The sequence below is a fragment of the Chiloscyllium plagiosum genome, chromosome 12 (genome assembly GCF_004010195.1).
Source record: "Chiloscyllium plagiosum isolate BGI_BamShark_2017 chromosome 12, ASM401019v2, whole genome shotgun sequence".
Classification (NCBI taxonomy): Eukaryota; Metazoa; Chordata; class Chondrichthyes; order Orectolobiformes; family Hemiscylliidae; genus Chiloscyllium; species Chiloscyllium plagiosum.
In genome coordinates, this window is record NC_057721.1 from 48,869,142 (window position 1) to 48,884,249 (window position 15,108).

Consider the following 15,108-nt stretch of genomic DNA (forward strand, 5'->3'; position numbering starts at 1 on the left):
AGGCTGAGGGGTGACCTTATAGAGGTTTACAAAATTATGAGGGGCATGGATAGGATAAATAGACAAAGTCTCTTCCTTGGGGTCAGGGAGTCCAGAACTAGAGGACATAGCTTTAGGATGAGAGGGAAAAGATATAAAAGAGACCTAAGGGGCCACTTTTTCACGCAGAGGGTGGTGCGTGTGTGCAGTGAGCTGCCAGAGGAAGTGGTGGAGGCAGGTACAATTGCAACATTTTAAAGGCATTCAATGAGTTTATTCTGATGTATACTTGTACATAAATGGTCAAAGGTAGGTGCATTGTGAAATCTATTCATTAAGACACAAATTGTTCAAAATTCCATTCAACTTGTACATATCTCTTGTTTTACATTTATTTGTAAATATAACCACCACTGAGTCATAGAACCATAGAGATGTGCAGCATGGAAACAGAACCTCTGTCCAACTCATCCTTGCCAGCCAGATATCCTAACCGAAGCTAGTCCCATTTGCCAGCACTTGGCCCATATCCCTCTAAACCCTTTCTATTTATATACCCATCCAGGTGCCTTTTAAATGTTTAATGCCTCCACCACTTCCTCTGGCAGCTCATTCCATACATGCACCGGCCTCTCCCCCTAAACCTATGCCCTTTAGTTCTGGACTGCACCCCCCACCCCCACCCCCACAAGGGAAAAGATCTTGCCTACTTACCTTATCCATGCCCCTCATGATTTTATAAACCTCTACAAGGTCACCCCTCAGTCTCCAATGCTCCAGGGAAAACAGCGCCAGCCTAATCAGCCTATCCATTTGTCTCAAATCCTCCAACTCTGGCAATATGTTTGTAAATCTTGCCTAGGAACCCTCCAACCACAAGGAATGAACTCAGATTTCTCCAGTTTCCTCATTTCCCCTCCCACCACCTTGTCTCAGTCCCAACCCTCAAACTCAGCACCACCTTCCTAACCTGTGCCTGACCTGCTGCGCTTTTCCAGCAACACATTTTCAGCTCTGATTTCCAGCATCTGCAGTCCTCACTTTCTCCTAAATCGTTTCTGAACCCTTACACATTTCACAACATCCTTCCGATAGGAGGGAGACCAGAACTGCACACGATATTCCAAAAGTGGTCTAACCAATGTCATAGAGATGTTTAGCACGGAAACAGACCATTTGATCCAACCCGTCCATGCCGACCAGAAAACCCAACCCAATCTAGTCCCTTCTGCCAGCAGCCGGCCCATATCCCTCCAAACCCTTCCTACTCATATACCCATCCAGATGCCTTTTAAATGTTGTAATTGTACTAGCCTCTACCACTTCCTCTGGCAGCTCATTCCATACACGTACCACCCTCTGCATGAAAAAGGTGCCTTTTAGGTCCCTTTTATATCTTTCCCCTCTCAACCTAAAGCTACGTCTCCAGGTCTGGAGTCCCCCACCCCAGGGAAGAGACTTTGTCTATTTATCCTATCCATGCCCCTCATGATTTTATAAACAGCTATAAGTTGCTGATCTTTGAGGGTCCCTGTCCTGTACAGCTGCAACATGACCTCCCAACTCTGATACTCAATGCTCAGAGGAATTGAGCATAAAGGAAAGCATACCAAGTGCCTTCTTCACTATCCTATCTACCTGCAACTCCACTTTCAAGGAACTATGAACCTGCAGTCTTTGTTCAGCAACACTGCCCAGGACCTTATTATTCAGTGTATACGTCCTGCCCTGATTGCCTTTCCAAAATGCAGCACCTCACACTTATCTAAATTAAACTCCATCTGGCACTCCTCAGCCCATTGGCCCATTTGATCAAGATCGTGTTGTAATCTGAGGTAACCTTCTTCACTGTGCAGTACACGTCTAATTTTGGTGTCAACTGCAAACTTACTAACTATACCTCCTATGTTTACATCCAAGTCATTTATATAAAATGATGAATAGCAGTGGACCCAGCGTCAATTGTTGTGACACACCGCTGGTCACAGGCCTCCAGTCTGAAAAACAACTCTCTACAACCACTTTGTCTTTTACCTTCAAGCCAATTCTGTATCCAAATAGCTAGTTCTTCCTGTATTCCATGAGATCTAACCTTGCTAACCAGTCTACTATGAGGAATCTTGTCAAATGCTTCCTTGAAGTCCATATAGATCGCATCTCCACTCTTCCCTCATTAATCCATTTCGTTATTACTTCAAAAAACTCAATCAAGTTCGTGAGACATGATTTCCCACGCATAAAGCCATGTTGACTATCCCTAATCAGTCCTTTCCTTTCCAAATACATGTAAATCCTGTCCCTTAGGATTCCCTCCAATAACTAGCCCACCACCGATGTCAGGCTCACTGGCCTATAGTTCCCTGGCTTGTCCTTACCATCTTTCTTAAATAGTGGTATCATATTAGCCAACCTCCAGTCTTCCAGCACCTCACTTGTGACTATTGATAATTCAATTATCTCAGCAAATATCTTACTGGTTCCTATTCCTAACAGGATGCCTCCTTTCTTGACTAAAACTTTCTGAACTTAATGCAGGACTTTGACCCATCTTGGCCTGAGACTGACAAGATGTTTCCTGTAACAAGAGAAAACAAATAAATCTGTTGGATTATAACCTGGTGTTATGTGATTTTTAACTTTCTCTAACAAGGACTGATTTTGCTTTTGTCTTTCAATTGAATTCTCATCTTCCCCAGATGTATCTATCTAACCTTGACTTTGACTTGAATAACTGATGCAAGGTTATCAACTTCTCCAACATTTCCATAATGCATGCCTTTTCATTAGGCACTTACCTGCACATGATCCATACTATTAAATTATAGATCTCTTAAAGAATACTTCCTAAGATTTTGTTCCTTCAAGAGTAGATGTTTCCTCCATATTCTCCTGGTTCATTGGTGCTCTGTGAACCACCCTGTGAAATATCTTATCTGCCTTAGCATTGCCATCAATCCAGGTGGATGTATCTGGGTTGGTAAGTGCATAAGTGAGGTGCCTTAGTGGAATATTGTCAGTGAATTAGTTGGAAAAAGCACTCTGCAGATGTTATGTTTCTTCACTGATGTTACTTTCCCTGAGTTCATCTCTTAAGTTGTGAATTCACTATTGGATTCCTAGCATAAATGAAGTTCTGAGGAAGAATCACTGGACTTGAAACATTAACTCTGATTTCTCTCCACAGATGATGCCAGACCTGCTAAGCTTTTCCTGCAATTCCTGTTTTTGTTTCTGATTTACAGCATTCACAGTTCTTTCAGTATTTAAACAGCAGTCAGTATTGGAGGCTAATCATCTCAATACCTGAACACCATTACAGTGAATCTTGAGGGTGGTGTTGAAGGCTGTACAATCCTTAGCAGTTCATCAATTACCTTCCTTCCATCGTAAGGTCAGAATTGGATTTGTTCACTGATGATTGCACAGTTCAATGTCATTTGCAAATTCTGAGATAAATAAAGCAGTCCATGCCTGCATGCAGAAAGACTTCTGTTCATCCATTAGACCAAACCAGCATTATTTACCCATTCCTCGTTGTGCTTGAAAAGGGTAGTTGCTTCTTGAACTGCTGCAGTCGATTTGGTGTTGGTACACCGCCAATGCAATTAAGGAGGGAGTTGCAGGATTTTGACTCAACAACAGTGAACAAACAGTGATATGTTTCCAAATCAGAATGGTGAGTGGCTCGGAAGAGATTTCTCAAATGATGGTGTTCCCATGCACCTGCTACCTTTGTCCTTCCAGATGATACGGTCCTGGTTTTGGAAAGTGTTATATAAGGAGCCTTGGTGAATTTCTGCAATACATCTTTTGGATGATACTTACTGCTGATACTGAGCATCAGTGGTGGAGGGAGCAAAGTTTTGTGCATGTGGTTGCCAGTCAAGTAGACTGCTTTGTTCTCAATGGCGTCAAGCTTCTTGAGCATTGTTGGAACTGCATTCATCCAAGCAAGTAGGGAGTGTTCCAATACACATTTGAATTGTGCCCTATAGACAGTGGGTAAGCTTAGTGGAGTCAGGAGGTGACTTACTTACTAATGTAACAGACTTCTGAGCAACTGATCTGCTCTTGGATTCCGAGTATTATATTGCTAGTCTTGTTCAGTTTCTGTTCCATGCCAAACTTCAGAGTGTTGATTGTGGAGTTTTCAGCAATGCCACTGAATGTCAATGGGCAATGGTTAAATAGTATTTAAGTGCAAATATTACTTACCACTTGTCAACCCAAGCCTGAATGTTCCCTAGGTCATTCTGCATTTTGGGCATGGATTGCATTGTATCTGAGGAGTCACAAATAGTGTTGGACATTGTGGGATCATCAGCGAATATCCAAGTGTCTGATCTTCTGATGGCAGGAATTTCATTGATGAAACAGAAAAAAAAAGGTCATGTCTAGGACACTAACCTGAGGAATGCCTGCAGAAATGAGATGGAGCTAAGATGACTGACCTCCAACTACTACAACCGTCTTTGTTTCTGTCAGGTTTGACTCCAACTTAGAGTTTGCCCCGATTCCTATTGAGTGTGGTTTTGCTAGGGCTCCGTGATGCTACATTCAATCAAGTGGTGCCTTGGTTTCACAGGCAGTCACTCTCACCTCAATTCTGTCTATGTTTGAACCAGGGCTGTACTGGGGTCAGGGGCAAGGTTGTCCTGGTGGTACCCAAAGTAAAAGTCAGTGAACAGGTTTTGTTAAACAAGTGCTGCTTGATTGCATAATCAATGATCCCATCCTCAAGTTACTGATCGTTAAGAGATCAATTAAGACAATAAGATGTAGGAGCAGAAGCAGGCCATTCAGTCCATCGAGTTCGCGCTGCCCTTCAGTGAAGTTATGGCTGAGCTGATAATTCTCACATCTATTTCCCTGTCTTTTGTCTATAACCCTTAACTAGTTACAAATCTGCCAAGGCTTACCTTAAATATACTTAATGACCCAGCTTCTGCAATAAAGATTCACTATTTACTGAAAGAAGAAATTCTTCTTTTCTGTCTTAAACGTGTGACCCCTTATTCCTGAGATTATGCCCTCTGCTCCCAGACTTTCCCATAAGGAGAAATAACTTTTCTACATCTAACCAGTCAAGTCCTCTTAAAAATCTTGTATATTTCAATAAGGTTGCCTCTGTTTTTCCTACATTTCAATGAGTACAGGTCAACCTACTCAATCTCTTCTCATTACCTCAAGAGAGTGTCTTCACACCTGGTTTCAACCTTGTGAACCTTCTCCGGACTGCCCCAGTGCCAGTATACCTCTCCTTAGGTAATGGACCCAAGACTCTTTGCAGTTGTAGTTTGACTAGAGCCTTGTATATTTTTAGCAAGCACTTACTAGTTTTGTATTCATTCTCTGTGAATTACTTTTTGCCTTCCCTATTATCTGGTGAATTTGTATGCTAACTTTTTATGATTCATGGGCAAGGACTCTCTAATCTCTCAGTTCTGTAGTTTTCTGCATTCTTTCTACATTCAAAAAGTATTCAGCTGTTTAATTCTTCTTACCATGGGTAATGGGTCATTGGCCAGGTTGGATTTGTTCTGTTTTTTTGTTTACAGGACATATCTGGGCAATTTTCCACATTGCTGGGTGGACACCAGTGTTGTAGCAAAACTGGAACAGTAAGGCTAGGGGTATGGCAGATTCTGGAACACAAGTCATTAGTACTATTGCTAGAGTATTAACAGGGCCCATAGCCGTTGCAGTCCTGTCCTCCAGGTGTCTCTTGATATCACATTGAATAAATTGAATTGGCTGAATACTGGCATCTGTAATGTTGCAGACCTCAATTGGAGCCCAAGGTGGATTATCCACTTGGCACTTCTGGCTGAAGATAGATGCAAATGCTTCAGCTTTATTATTATGGGACCACCAGTCTAATTGTTGACATTGAGGGGGTGCCAATCAAAGGAGTTGAGCAGTCCTGTGGGACTTGCAGCAACAGATAACAACAGTGATGGAGGGTAGTTGGACCAGACAAATGGACTTTTGCTAGAAATAAAAATGTATTGGGTGTAGTGATAGATGAGGGATGGGAGCCATAGACAAAGGAATTCCACAGCCTGATGCAACCTACAGTCCTTCCATGTATATAGTGTATCTGGTTTATCCTTAATTTCCTTTCCTGTTTGAAATGACCTGATTTCAGTGGAGCAAAGAATCACTGGAATCTTTGGGTTGTGTGCGTGTTCAAATCTCATGTTACATTATCTCTTGCACTGATGTCCCAGCCTCCCCCATATTTGTGGATGTTGTCTTCCAGTGAATTGTTTCATTGTCCACCACCATTCATGTCTGGATGTAACTGGATTGCAGATTATCTACTGGTTGTGGAATCATTTACCTCTGTCTGTCACTTGCTGCCTATGTTTGGTATGCAAGTGGTCCTGTGCTGTACCTTCAACAGGTTGATATCTCATTTTCACATTTGCCTAATACTGCTCCTTACACACCCTCTTTCATTGAACTCCTCTGAAAAGTGAAAGTTGCCATAGTCACAGAGGGCCAGAGGTTGTTCTTTCATTACAGACGGATTACGCTGGAGTGTTTAACCGGAGGGTCACTTTGGATATGGGATGAGGTTGAGAAGGCTGACCCTCAGTGGTGACCTCAGCCAGTGGAAGAATTGAACCCACGCTGCTGGCATCATTCTTCATTGCAAACCAGCTATCCAAAAAACTGAGCTGACAGCCAGCTGGTACAGTTGATTTTCCGGTCAGTGATAACCCCCAAGATGTTGATAATTGGGGATTCGGTAATGCTAATGATATTGAATGTCAAGCAGTGATGGTGGATTCTCTCAATATTAATTGTCTGGCACTTGTGTGATTTCAATGTAAGTTTCCACTTATCAGTCCAAATCTGATGTTGTCTAGATCGGTATGGATTTGTTGGGGCAAATGGCCTGTTTCCATACTGTAGGGATTCTGGATTAGAGTGGTGCTGGAAAAGCACAGCAGTTCAGGCAGCATCCGAGGAGCAGTAAAATCGACGTTTCGGGCAAAAGCCCTTCATCAGGTATTCCTGATGAAGGGCTTTTGCCTGAAATGTCGATTTTACTGCTCCTCGGATGCTGCCTGAACTGCTGTGCTTTTCCAGCACCACTCTAATCCAGAATCTGGTTTCCAGCATCTGCAGTCATTGTTTTTTCCATACTGTAGGGAATGCAATCTTTTTGGACAAGGGCGCTTCAGTATCGGAGGAATCACAAATGGCTCTGGACAATGTGAAATCATCAGCAAACATCATAGCCTCTGACCTTTGTTAACATACTATTAGGTGCAAGCAATGTACGAGCTTTTTCTGCTATACTGACTCAAATAGGAAATGTGACAGGTGTACTCATCAAAGGATGGTGGGGGTCTTTTAGACCCAGTAAGGGTCTCATTAATTTTACCTTAGGACCTGTAATTCTGGGTATGTGAAGATGTGTCATGTTTCTAGCAGTATCTCAGCCTCTGTAAGGACATTTGTGGCTTCACTTAGTCCATCTAACAATGTAACTAAATTGTTTATGACACTGATTAGCTGTTACTGAGGTGCTTGAGAAGACAGTGACTGCTAGTGCCACCCCTTTCAAAATTATTTGCAAACCTTTCTCTACAGTCTTAACTTTGTATTAAAGACCTTTTATTTTCTAATCCTTAACCCTGTAAATATTATCTGCTGCAGTATTTGTGAATTTCATGGCTTTGGTCCGTGTAAATTGCTCTGTTACTTTTCAACATTCTGGTGCAACTCCAGTTCTCTTTGTCTCTAGATATCCTGAGTGACCTGCTGTGCTTGTGGACATTATAATTATTGGCTGTGGTTTGACATGCTTTTTCTCTCTGTCAATCAAAAGTGAGATTCTTGTTGAAATCTGCCATTGCACACAAAGTAACACCCCGTTTCAGAAAATGCAATTTCGAAAAGTGCGTTGGTGGAAATCTTGTAATAATATTTTATTGACAATTTTAGGAATATCCTCATCATGGTGTTGCTATAGTTCTTGACACCATTGTTTACTTTTGTTTTGACTATGCCAGTGGTGTTTTTCTGAAATTTGCCAAAAAGGGAACCATTTCTTTTATTCAATTCACATATAATACATATGTTTTTGTATAGATGTACCTTCAAAACTTTAGATTTTGACTTTCACAAACTGCAACCTGTGACTATATTTTTTGAGATTTATGGTTATTTTTGAAAATATGCCTAAATGTCATGCTTTTAGGTAATGCCATAAATTATTATCATATCAAGAAGTCAAAAGCAAATTTGATAAATTTTTCTGCAGAAATATAGGTATACCTTTTGTAGAATCCTTACAGTGTGGAAGCAGTCTATTCGGCCATTGAGTTCATCTAAACTCACCCCTGTAACCCTGCATTTCCAAAGGCTAATCCACTTCACTTGCACATGCCGGGATACTGGGCAATTTAGCATAGCCAATCCACCTAACCTGCATATCTTCAGACTGTGGGAAGAAACCAGAGCATCCCCATACAGACACAGGGAGAATGTGCAAACTGCACACAGCCAGTCGCCCAAGGGTGGAATCAAACCCAGGTCCCTGGCACTGTGAGACAGCAGTGCTAACCACTGAGCCACCATGCTGCATAGGAGACCAGGAGTTTATAAAGTGTCTGAAATAACATTTGGCAAATAAAATAATTTTGAAGAAGTAGTGAGCTGCTAAATGATCGAATCAGTGGCAAATTATTACTTAATGATGTTTACTTATGTAAAATTTAGTGCCATTAAAGTCAACAGTATGTTTTTCAAATATGGAGATTGAAGTGCAGAAATGCTTACTACATTGACTTTTCATAATTTACTTTTATATGAAGTGACATTATTGTATTGTCGTATTAATTTATGTAAGTTAATGTGCTTTGAATAGTTGTCTGTGTCCAATATGACAAATTCTGTACATTTCTTTCCATCGTGCAGAAGAAAGTGCCTGACTATAAGACCATGTTCAGTAATTTGGAACGTTTTCCAAGCTACACCATTCAGCTAGATCGCAATGACCCAGTCCCAAAATTTGTTGATCAACGCTGGAGAGGATATGGAGAGAAAAAACAAGAAGCCATCAAGCAACTGGCAATGTAATTGCTGTGTTCTTTCTAAATGATCTAAATAGTCAATTACATGTAAACTTTATAATAAGTAAAACTCAAACATATTTAAACAGCATTTCTTGCTTTGGCTACCTGTTTGAAAAATTTTAACTCTTGAAGAAAGGCTTATTCAAAGCTATACTGTAGGACAGAGAATAAATCAGATAATGAGGCCATATTACAAAGATTATGTTATTCATGGCTGACTTTAGTCTTCAAGTAGATTAGGAAAGTTAGGTTGGCAGAGGCAGCCATGAGGAAAAAATCATAGTTATTTTGAACAGTTTCTTAGTACAGTATGTTTTAGATTCATCCAGGGATTTTGGACCTATTTTCAATCAGGTGATGTGTAATGAGGCAGGTTCAATGAATGATCTTGGAGTAAAAATGTTTCTGGAGAACAATGACCATGACATGGTACAATTTAGCATTCAGTTTGAGAGGGAGTAGTGAACATAGGCTCCTTCGAGAATGAGGCTGGCAAAATAATAATGGGAAACCAATAAATGGCAGAGAAGTTGAAAAACACATCAACTCTGACTTCAGAAGGCACTGAGAGCGTTCCAAAAATACTAAATAATCCAGGGGCAAAGAGGGAAAGGAAATAGATGCAAGAAGTATCATAAGAAAACGTAGTAGGAAACTAATGGAGGCTAAAGACTGATAAGTCCGCTAGACATGATTGGTATTCTACGATATTAAAAGAAGTAGCTACAGTGATAGCCAAAACACTGGTAGTAATCTTCCAGTCCTTAGGTTCTGGAAACGTGTGGATGGGTTAGAAAACTGCCAATGTGACACCTTTATTCAAAAAGGGAGAGAGACCAATAGCAGGTAACAATAGGGCAGTTAGCTAAACATGTGCTATTGGGAAAATGTTAGAGCCTTAATATAAAGGATGTGATATCAAAGCATTTAAAAATAATACAATCAAACAGATTTTATATGGCTTTGTGGAAGAGAAATCATACCTAAAAAATTATTAGATATGTTCTGAAGAGAAAACAGAAGATAGATAAAGGGAAGCATTGGATGTAGTATATTTGGATTTCCAGAGGATGCATGATAAAATACCATATACTAGGCTACGTAATAAGATAACAACCCTTCCATTGGAGTTGGTATATTAGCATGGTTAGAATATTGGCTAACTGATAGACAAAAGGGACTTGGACTTAGGGTGCCATTTTAAGGTTGGCAACCTGTACCTAGTAGAGTGCCAGAGACCTTAGTACTGGTGCTATAATTATATACAATATATATTTATGACTTGGATGAGGAAAGTGAAATTTGCAGATGACTGAACATTAGGTGGTAAAGCAAATGATGAGGATGACAAAGAGTCTGCAGAGGGTTAATGATACAGTTATGCAAGTGGGCAAAAAACTTGGCAGATGGAAAACAATGTGGGGTTATGCATTTTGTCAGGAAGAATAACAGAGCTGAATATTATATGTGAAGAAACTCTGCAGAAAGCTACACTATAAATAGAATGTCAGTCTTTATTTTGAAGAGAGTAAAATATAAAAATAGGCAAGTCTTGCTAAAAATATACAAGAGTCTAGTTAGACTACGCCTAGAATACTATGAATAGTTTTGACTCCTTATCTGTGGAAATCAATATACTGGCTTTGGACTCAGTTCAGAGAAGTTTCACTTGATTGATCCCAGGTCTTGAGGAATTGGCCTAGGAGGAGAGGTTGAGTAGGTTGGAGTAGGCTGTACTCATTGGAGTTTACAAGACTCTGAGAGACATAAAAGGTATTCTTAGGCTACTTTACAAGGTTGATGCAGAGTGGTTGTTTCACCTTGTGGGAGATTCTAGGATGAGAGGGCATAATCTGAATAAGCGGTCACCTGATTAGGTTACTTAATCTATGCATTTCTTTATCATAGAGGCTGTGTATTTAAGTATTTTCCAGGCTGAAATAGAAAGATTTTTAATCAGAAAGGGAATCGAGGGTTATGGGGAAAAGACAAGAAAGTGGAGTTGAGGCTTATTAGATTAATTATGATCGAATTTGAAAGGTGGAGCACACTCAATGAGCTGAATGGCCAACTTCTGCTCCCATTTCTTGTGGTCTCGTGGTCAATGTGAGCAGTCTTTACTGTATTGCAGGTGATATGGTCTCACCAGCTGGCTGGAGAAGCAACAAGGTCCTCGCACCATCTCTCTGGGGAAAAGTCTGCAGAATTATGTGCCCTTAAGGCAAAAGTGGCCTTCTTTCGATCAACTGGGGGCAGACGTTCAATCGCTAAATCCTGCTAGCCAATCAGATGTCACAAGTGTCCATTTCAGGAAGTGCAAGCAAAAGCTGTTGGCAGTGCAACCATCAGAGACCCTAGATCAGTAAGGAAGCCTAGGCCACAGATGCAGGAGAAAAGGAACCATTAAATGGGAGGGTAGGACGTTCCTGCAGATGGTCTTTGGCAGTGTTACAGCAACCCTCTCTGCAACCTAGAGTCTGCTGGCTTGCTTTTTCAGCTCTGCTAATAACTTCTCTGCCAGGGCTGGTTGAATGCTGTTGAAGGGTGAAGCCTTTAAGTTGCTGTTAATTAATTGCCCACTTGATCCTCAACCGGCAGCAGCAACACAATGGGGAAAGATGCCTCGGAGCTTCCTCCTCCTCTCCACCAACCTTAAGTAACAGATTCCTCTCCCGACCCCAAGGAAATGGCCCCACCTCCAAACTCTCCTTGGTTGAGAGCATTAAATACCGGCTATTATTTTTGAATCCTATTTGTTAATTTAATTTTTTTAATTGTGATAATTTTATAAATTGTCAATAACCATGCCCTTATTGTAGGGAATCTAATCTAATCTAATTTAATATTGGTGTAGTTAAAGAATTGGCTGAAAACAATTGGAAGCAGTTTCTGCATGGTTTTCCCGATCTCTCACTGTGACACTGGCAAAGATTGGCAGACCACCTGCAGCAATACCCTGCCCTCCCATTAAATAGCCTCCATTTAATGACCTGTTTTTAACCATTAACTGAATTTCTTTGGGAATTCTTCTGTTATTCTTATGAAGTTACAATGGCCGATTAGGAGAATGTGTTAAGTAAGGTTTGTCAAATTGTTCAATATAAATCTCGGCATAGCCAGTTACTTTCATGTTGATAAGACTGCAATTTTCAAAATATCAATTGAAACATACAGCAAAGAAAATTAGGGGAGATTTGTGCTGGAGGAGTGGAAAAGCACACTTTCCTTCATTGGACCTAGATTTGAATGTAAGTAAAGTTTATAGCATGAAAGTCTCCTTTGTGTTGCCTTGTAAAGATACAATATGAAGCAAGGTTATGCAGTTTAGAAGAAGGGCTTAAGCCCGAAACGTCGATTCTCCTGCTCCTTGGATGCTGCCTGACCTGCTGCGTTTTTCCAGCAACACATTTTTCAGCTCTTTTGCAGTTCAGAGAAAACTAATGGCAATTCAACACGAATATTGTTTTAGGGGGTCAGCAAAGTGTTTCAACAAGAATTATTAATAAGTACGTTGATAGAGAATGTTTATATTTTATGTTTTTGTCTATCACAGCCAGAAACTCTTTCAAACCCATCACATGCATATTTCCTTTTCTTCTCAGGCATGATCCTTCTCTTAAAATGCAATTACAAATAGAGCAAGATCCACAAGTTAGCGGTAAAAACCGGTATAAGTATTTCACAAGGTAAGTTAATCGACAAATAGCATGAATATAAAATGAAGAACATCCTATTTTTTTTCTCATGATGCTTAATTTGCATTAGGAATAATATGAGTTTGAACTGTCGCATACAGGTGTCCAGTACTATACCATTTCAATTACAGTATTGGATAATCCAAATCTTTTACTGCACCCCCAATAGCTTGTTAAGCAAGTATGCCTTTGTTATAAAAACACAGCAATGTATTCTATTTACTATGATGAACTGAGCTAATTAGTATTACCACTTTGCATATATTTTTCACTGTCCAGCAAATGTATCAAAATGCTTTAGTTTCACAGCAATGTTGAAAGTCTTTTGTAGAACAGGATTTTAATGACTCTTGTGTGTTCCAAACAGGCTGTATGCATTGTACAATGTTATTTTTGCATTGTACAACATTGCTTTTGCTTTGTACAGGCTTTCCAGTATAGTGAGTGGAGCAGAAATTGATGTGATTTGATTGTTTGCTATCAAATTATTACCTCTACCTCCATCTTAAATAGCAGAAGTTCTAATTACTTATGTTAAAGTAGAGATTTGAGATAGCCCAGGGAATCCCTTATGGACTCAGAGATCGTACTCTTTGGAAGTCTGGAATAAAAAAAACTCTTTCAGTTTAGTTTAATTTTAGTTATCCCATTTATTTACCAATAGCGTCACTGTTACAACACAACACTGATACCTATAAGCTAAACTAACTAGGTTCTAATAATCTAGGAGAGTAGGATACCAGCTCTTCATGTACCCCAGCAGGATACAAAGCTTACAAGTTTACACAAGTTTACAAAAACATTGCATGTTCTTAAATAGCCAGATAACAGTGAAAGACAATAATTCGTAAGGAAGAAAAGTTAATTAACAGGTCTGTATATGCTTGACTAATCATTCCTACGGGCCCTCAGCCATTCATCAGGAGGGAAAACATACCCAGCCAAGTTAGGCGCCTGCTAGTGAGAGAAACTCCTATCATAAAGAGGTACCTGTCTGTGTTAATTGGAGAGTTCATAAGGTGACCTTGCACAGCTCACACGTCAGATACAATTGTTTTACAAAATGGTTCCTTAGCAAGGAGGGCAAACTTTTGATCATAAAATGGCTTCCTGACACATTGTGCCAGAATCTCTTCAACGTTAGGCTTAGAATAATTTCTAAGCTCGGAGCAGACTCCTGCTTTTTAAGCACTGAATCATTCTGTACCTGAAGCTGAGATGTTACCATAAGGTTGCATGGTGGCTCAGTGGTTAGCACTGCTGTCTCACAGCACAGGGTCCCAGGTTCAATTCCAGCCTCGGGCAACTGTTTGTGTGGAGTTTGCACATTCTCTGCTCGGGTTTACTCCAGGTACTCCGGTTTCCTCCCACAGTCCAAAAGATGTGCAGGTAAGGTGAATTGGCCATGCTAAATTGCCTATAGTGTTAGATGCATTAGTCAGAGGGAAATGGGTCTGGGTGGGTTACTCTTCGGAGGGTCGGTGTGGACTAGTTGGGCCGAAGGGCCTGTTTCCACACTGTAGGGAATCTAATCTAATCTAAACTGACTCATTAGTCTTTGAAATAAACATGCATTCTTTTCAGGGTTGTGATTCAAATTCAAATAAGACATAAAATCTGATTAGTTAGAATTGACAGTGGGGCGGTGTGTAGAGTGGTCTGCAAGAACAGCAAGTAAGTTAAAGCTTCATCTCTATTACCTTTCACAGAGTTGGTATTTTAATAACTACTTAATATCATCATAAAGTCCCAACATGCAATTAAATTCAGTCCATAGCAGATAAGACAGTGAGGGAGACTGGGAGGAAGCAGCCAGTGCAGGGACCCCCTGCGGCCGTTCCCCTCAAGAACAAGTATACCGTTTTGGATACTTGTGGAGGGGAACGACTTACCAGGGGTAAGCAATGGGGTTCAGGCCTCTGGCACGGAGCCTGTCCCCGTTGCTCAGAAGGGAAAGGTGGAGAAGAGCAGAGCGATAGTTATTGGGGACTCGATAGTTCGGGGCACAGATAGGCGGTTCTGTGGGGGCGAGAGAGACTCACGTTTGGTATGTTGCCTCCCAGGTGCAAGGGTACGTGACGTCTCTGATCATGTTTTCCGGGTCCTTAAGGGGGAGGGGGAGCAGCCCGAAGTCGTGGTCCACATTGGCACCAATGACATAGGTAGGAGGAGCGCTGAGGATGTAAGGCAGACCTTCAGGGAGCTAGGTTGGAAGCTCAAAGTTAGAACGAACAGAGTTGTTGTCTCTGGTTGGGTACCCGTGCCACGTGATAGAGAGTCAAGGAATAGGGAGAGAGAACAGTTAAATGCGTGGCTACAGGGATGGTGCAAGAGGGAGGGAT

At 40.8% G+C, this 15,108-nt stretch overlaps 1 protein-coding gene across 3 annotated transcripts in view; it reads left to right on the forward strand.

Annotated features, from left to right (window-relative positions):
• cfap91 (cilia and flagella associated protein 91) overlaps window positions 1-15,108 on the forward strand; it is a 94,669-nt gene that overhangs the window by 6,972 nt on the left and 72,589 nt on the right. For all 3 annotated transcript variants that reach the window (XM_043701004.1, XM_043701006.1, XM_043701005.1), the window contains 2 exons: window positions 8,914-9,071; window positions 12,674-12,757. In XM_043701004.1, coding sequence (XP_043556939.1) covers window positions 8,914-9,071; window positions 12,674-12,757 — 242 coding nt within the window. The remainder of the gene's footprint in view (window positions 1-8,913; window positions 9,072-12,673; window positions 12,758-15,108) is intronic.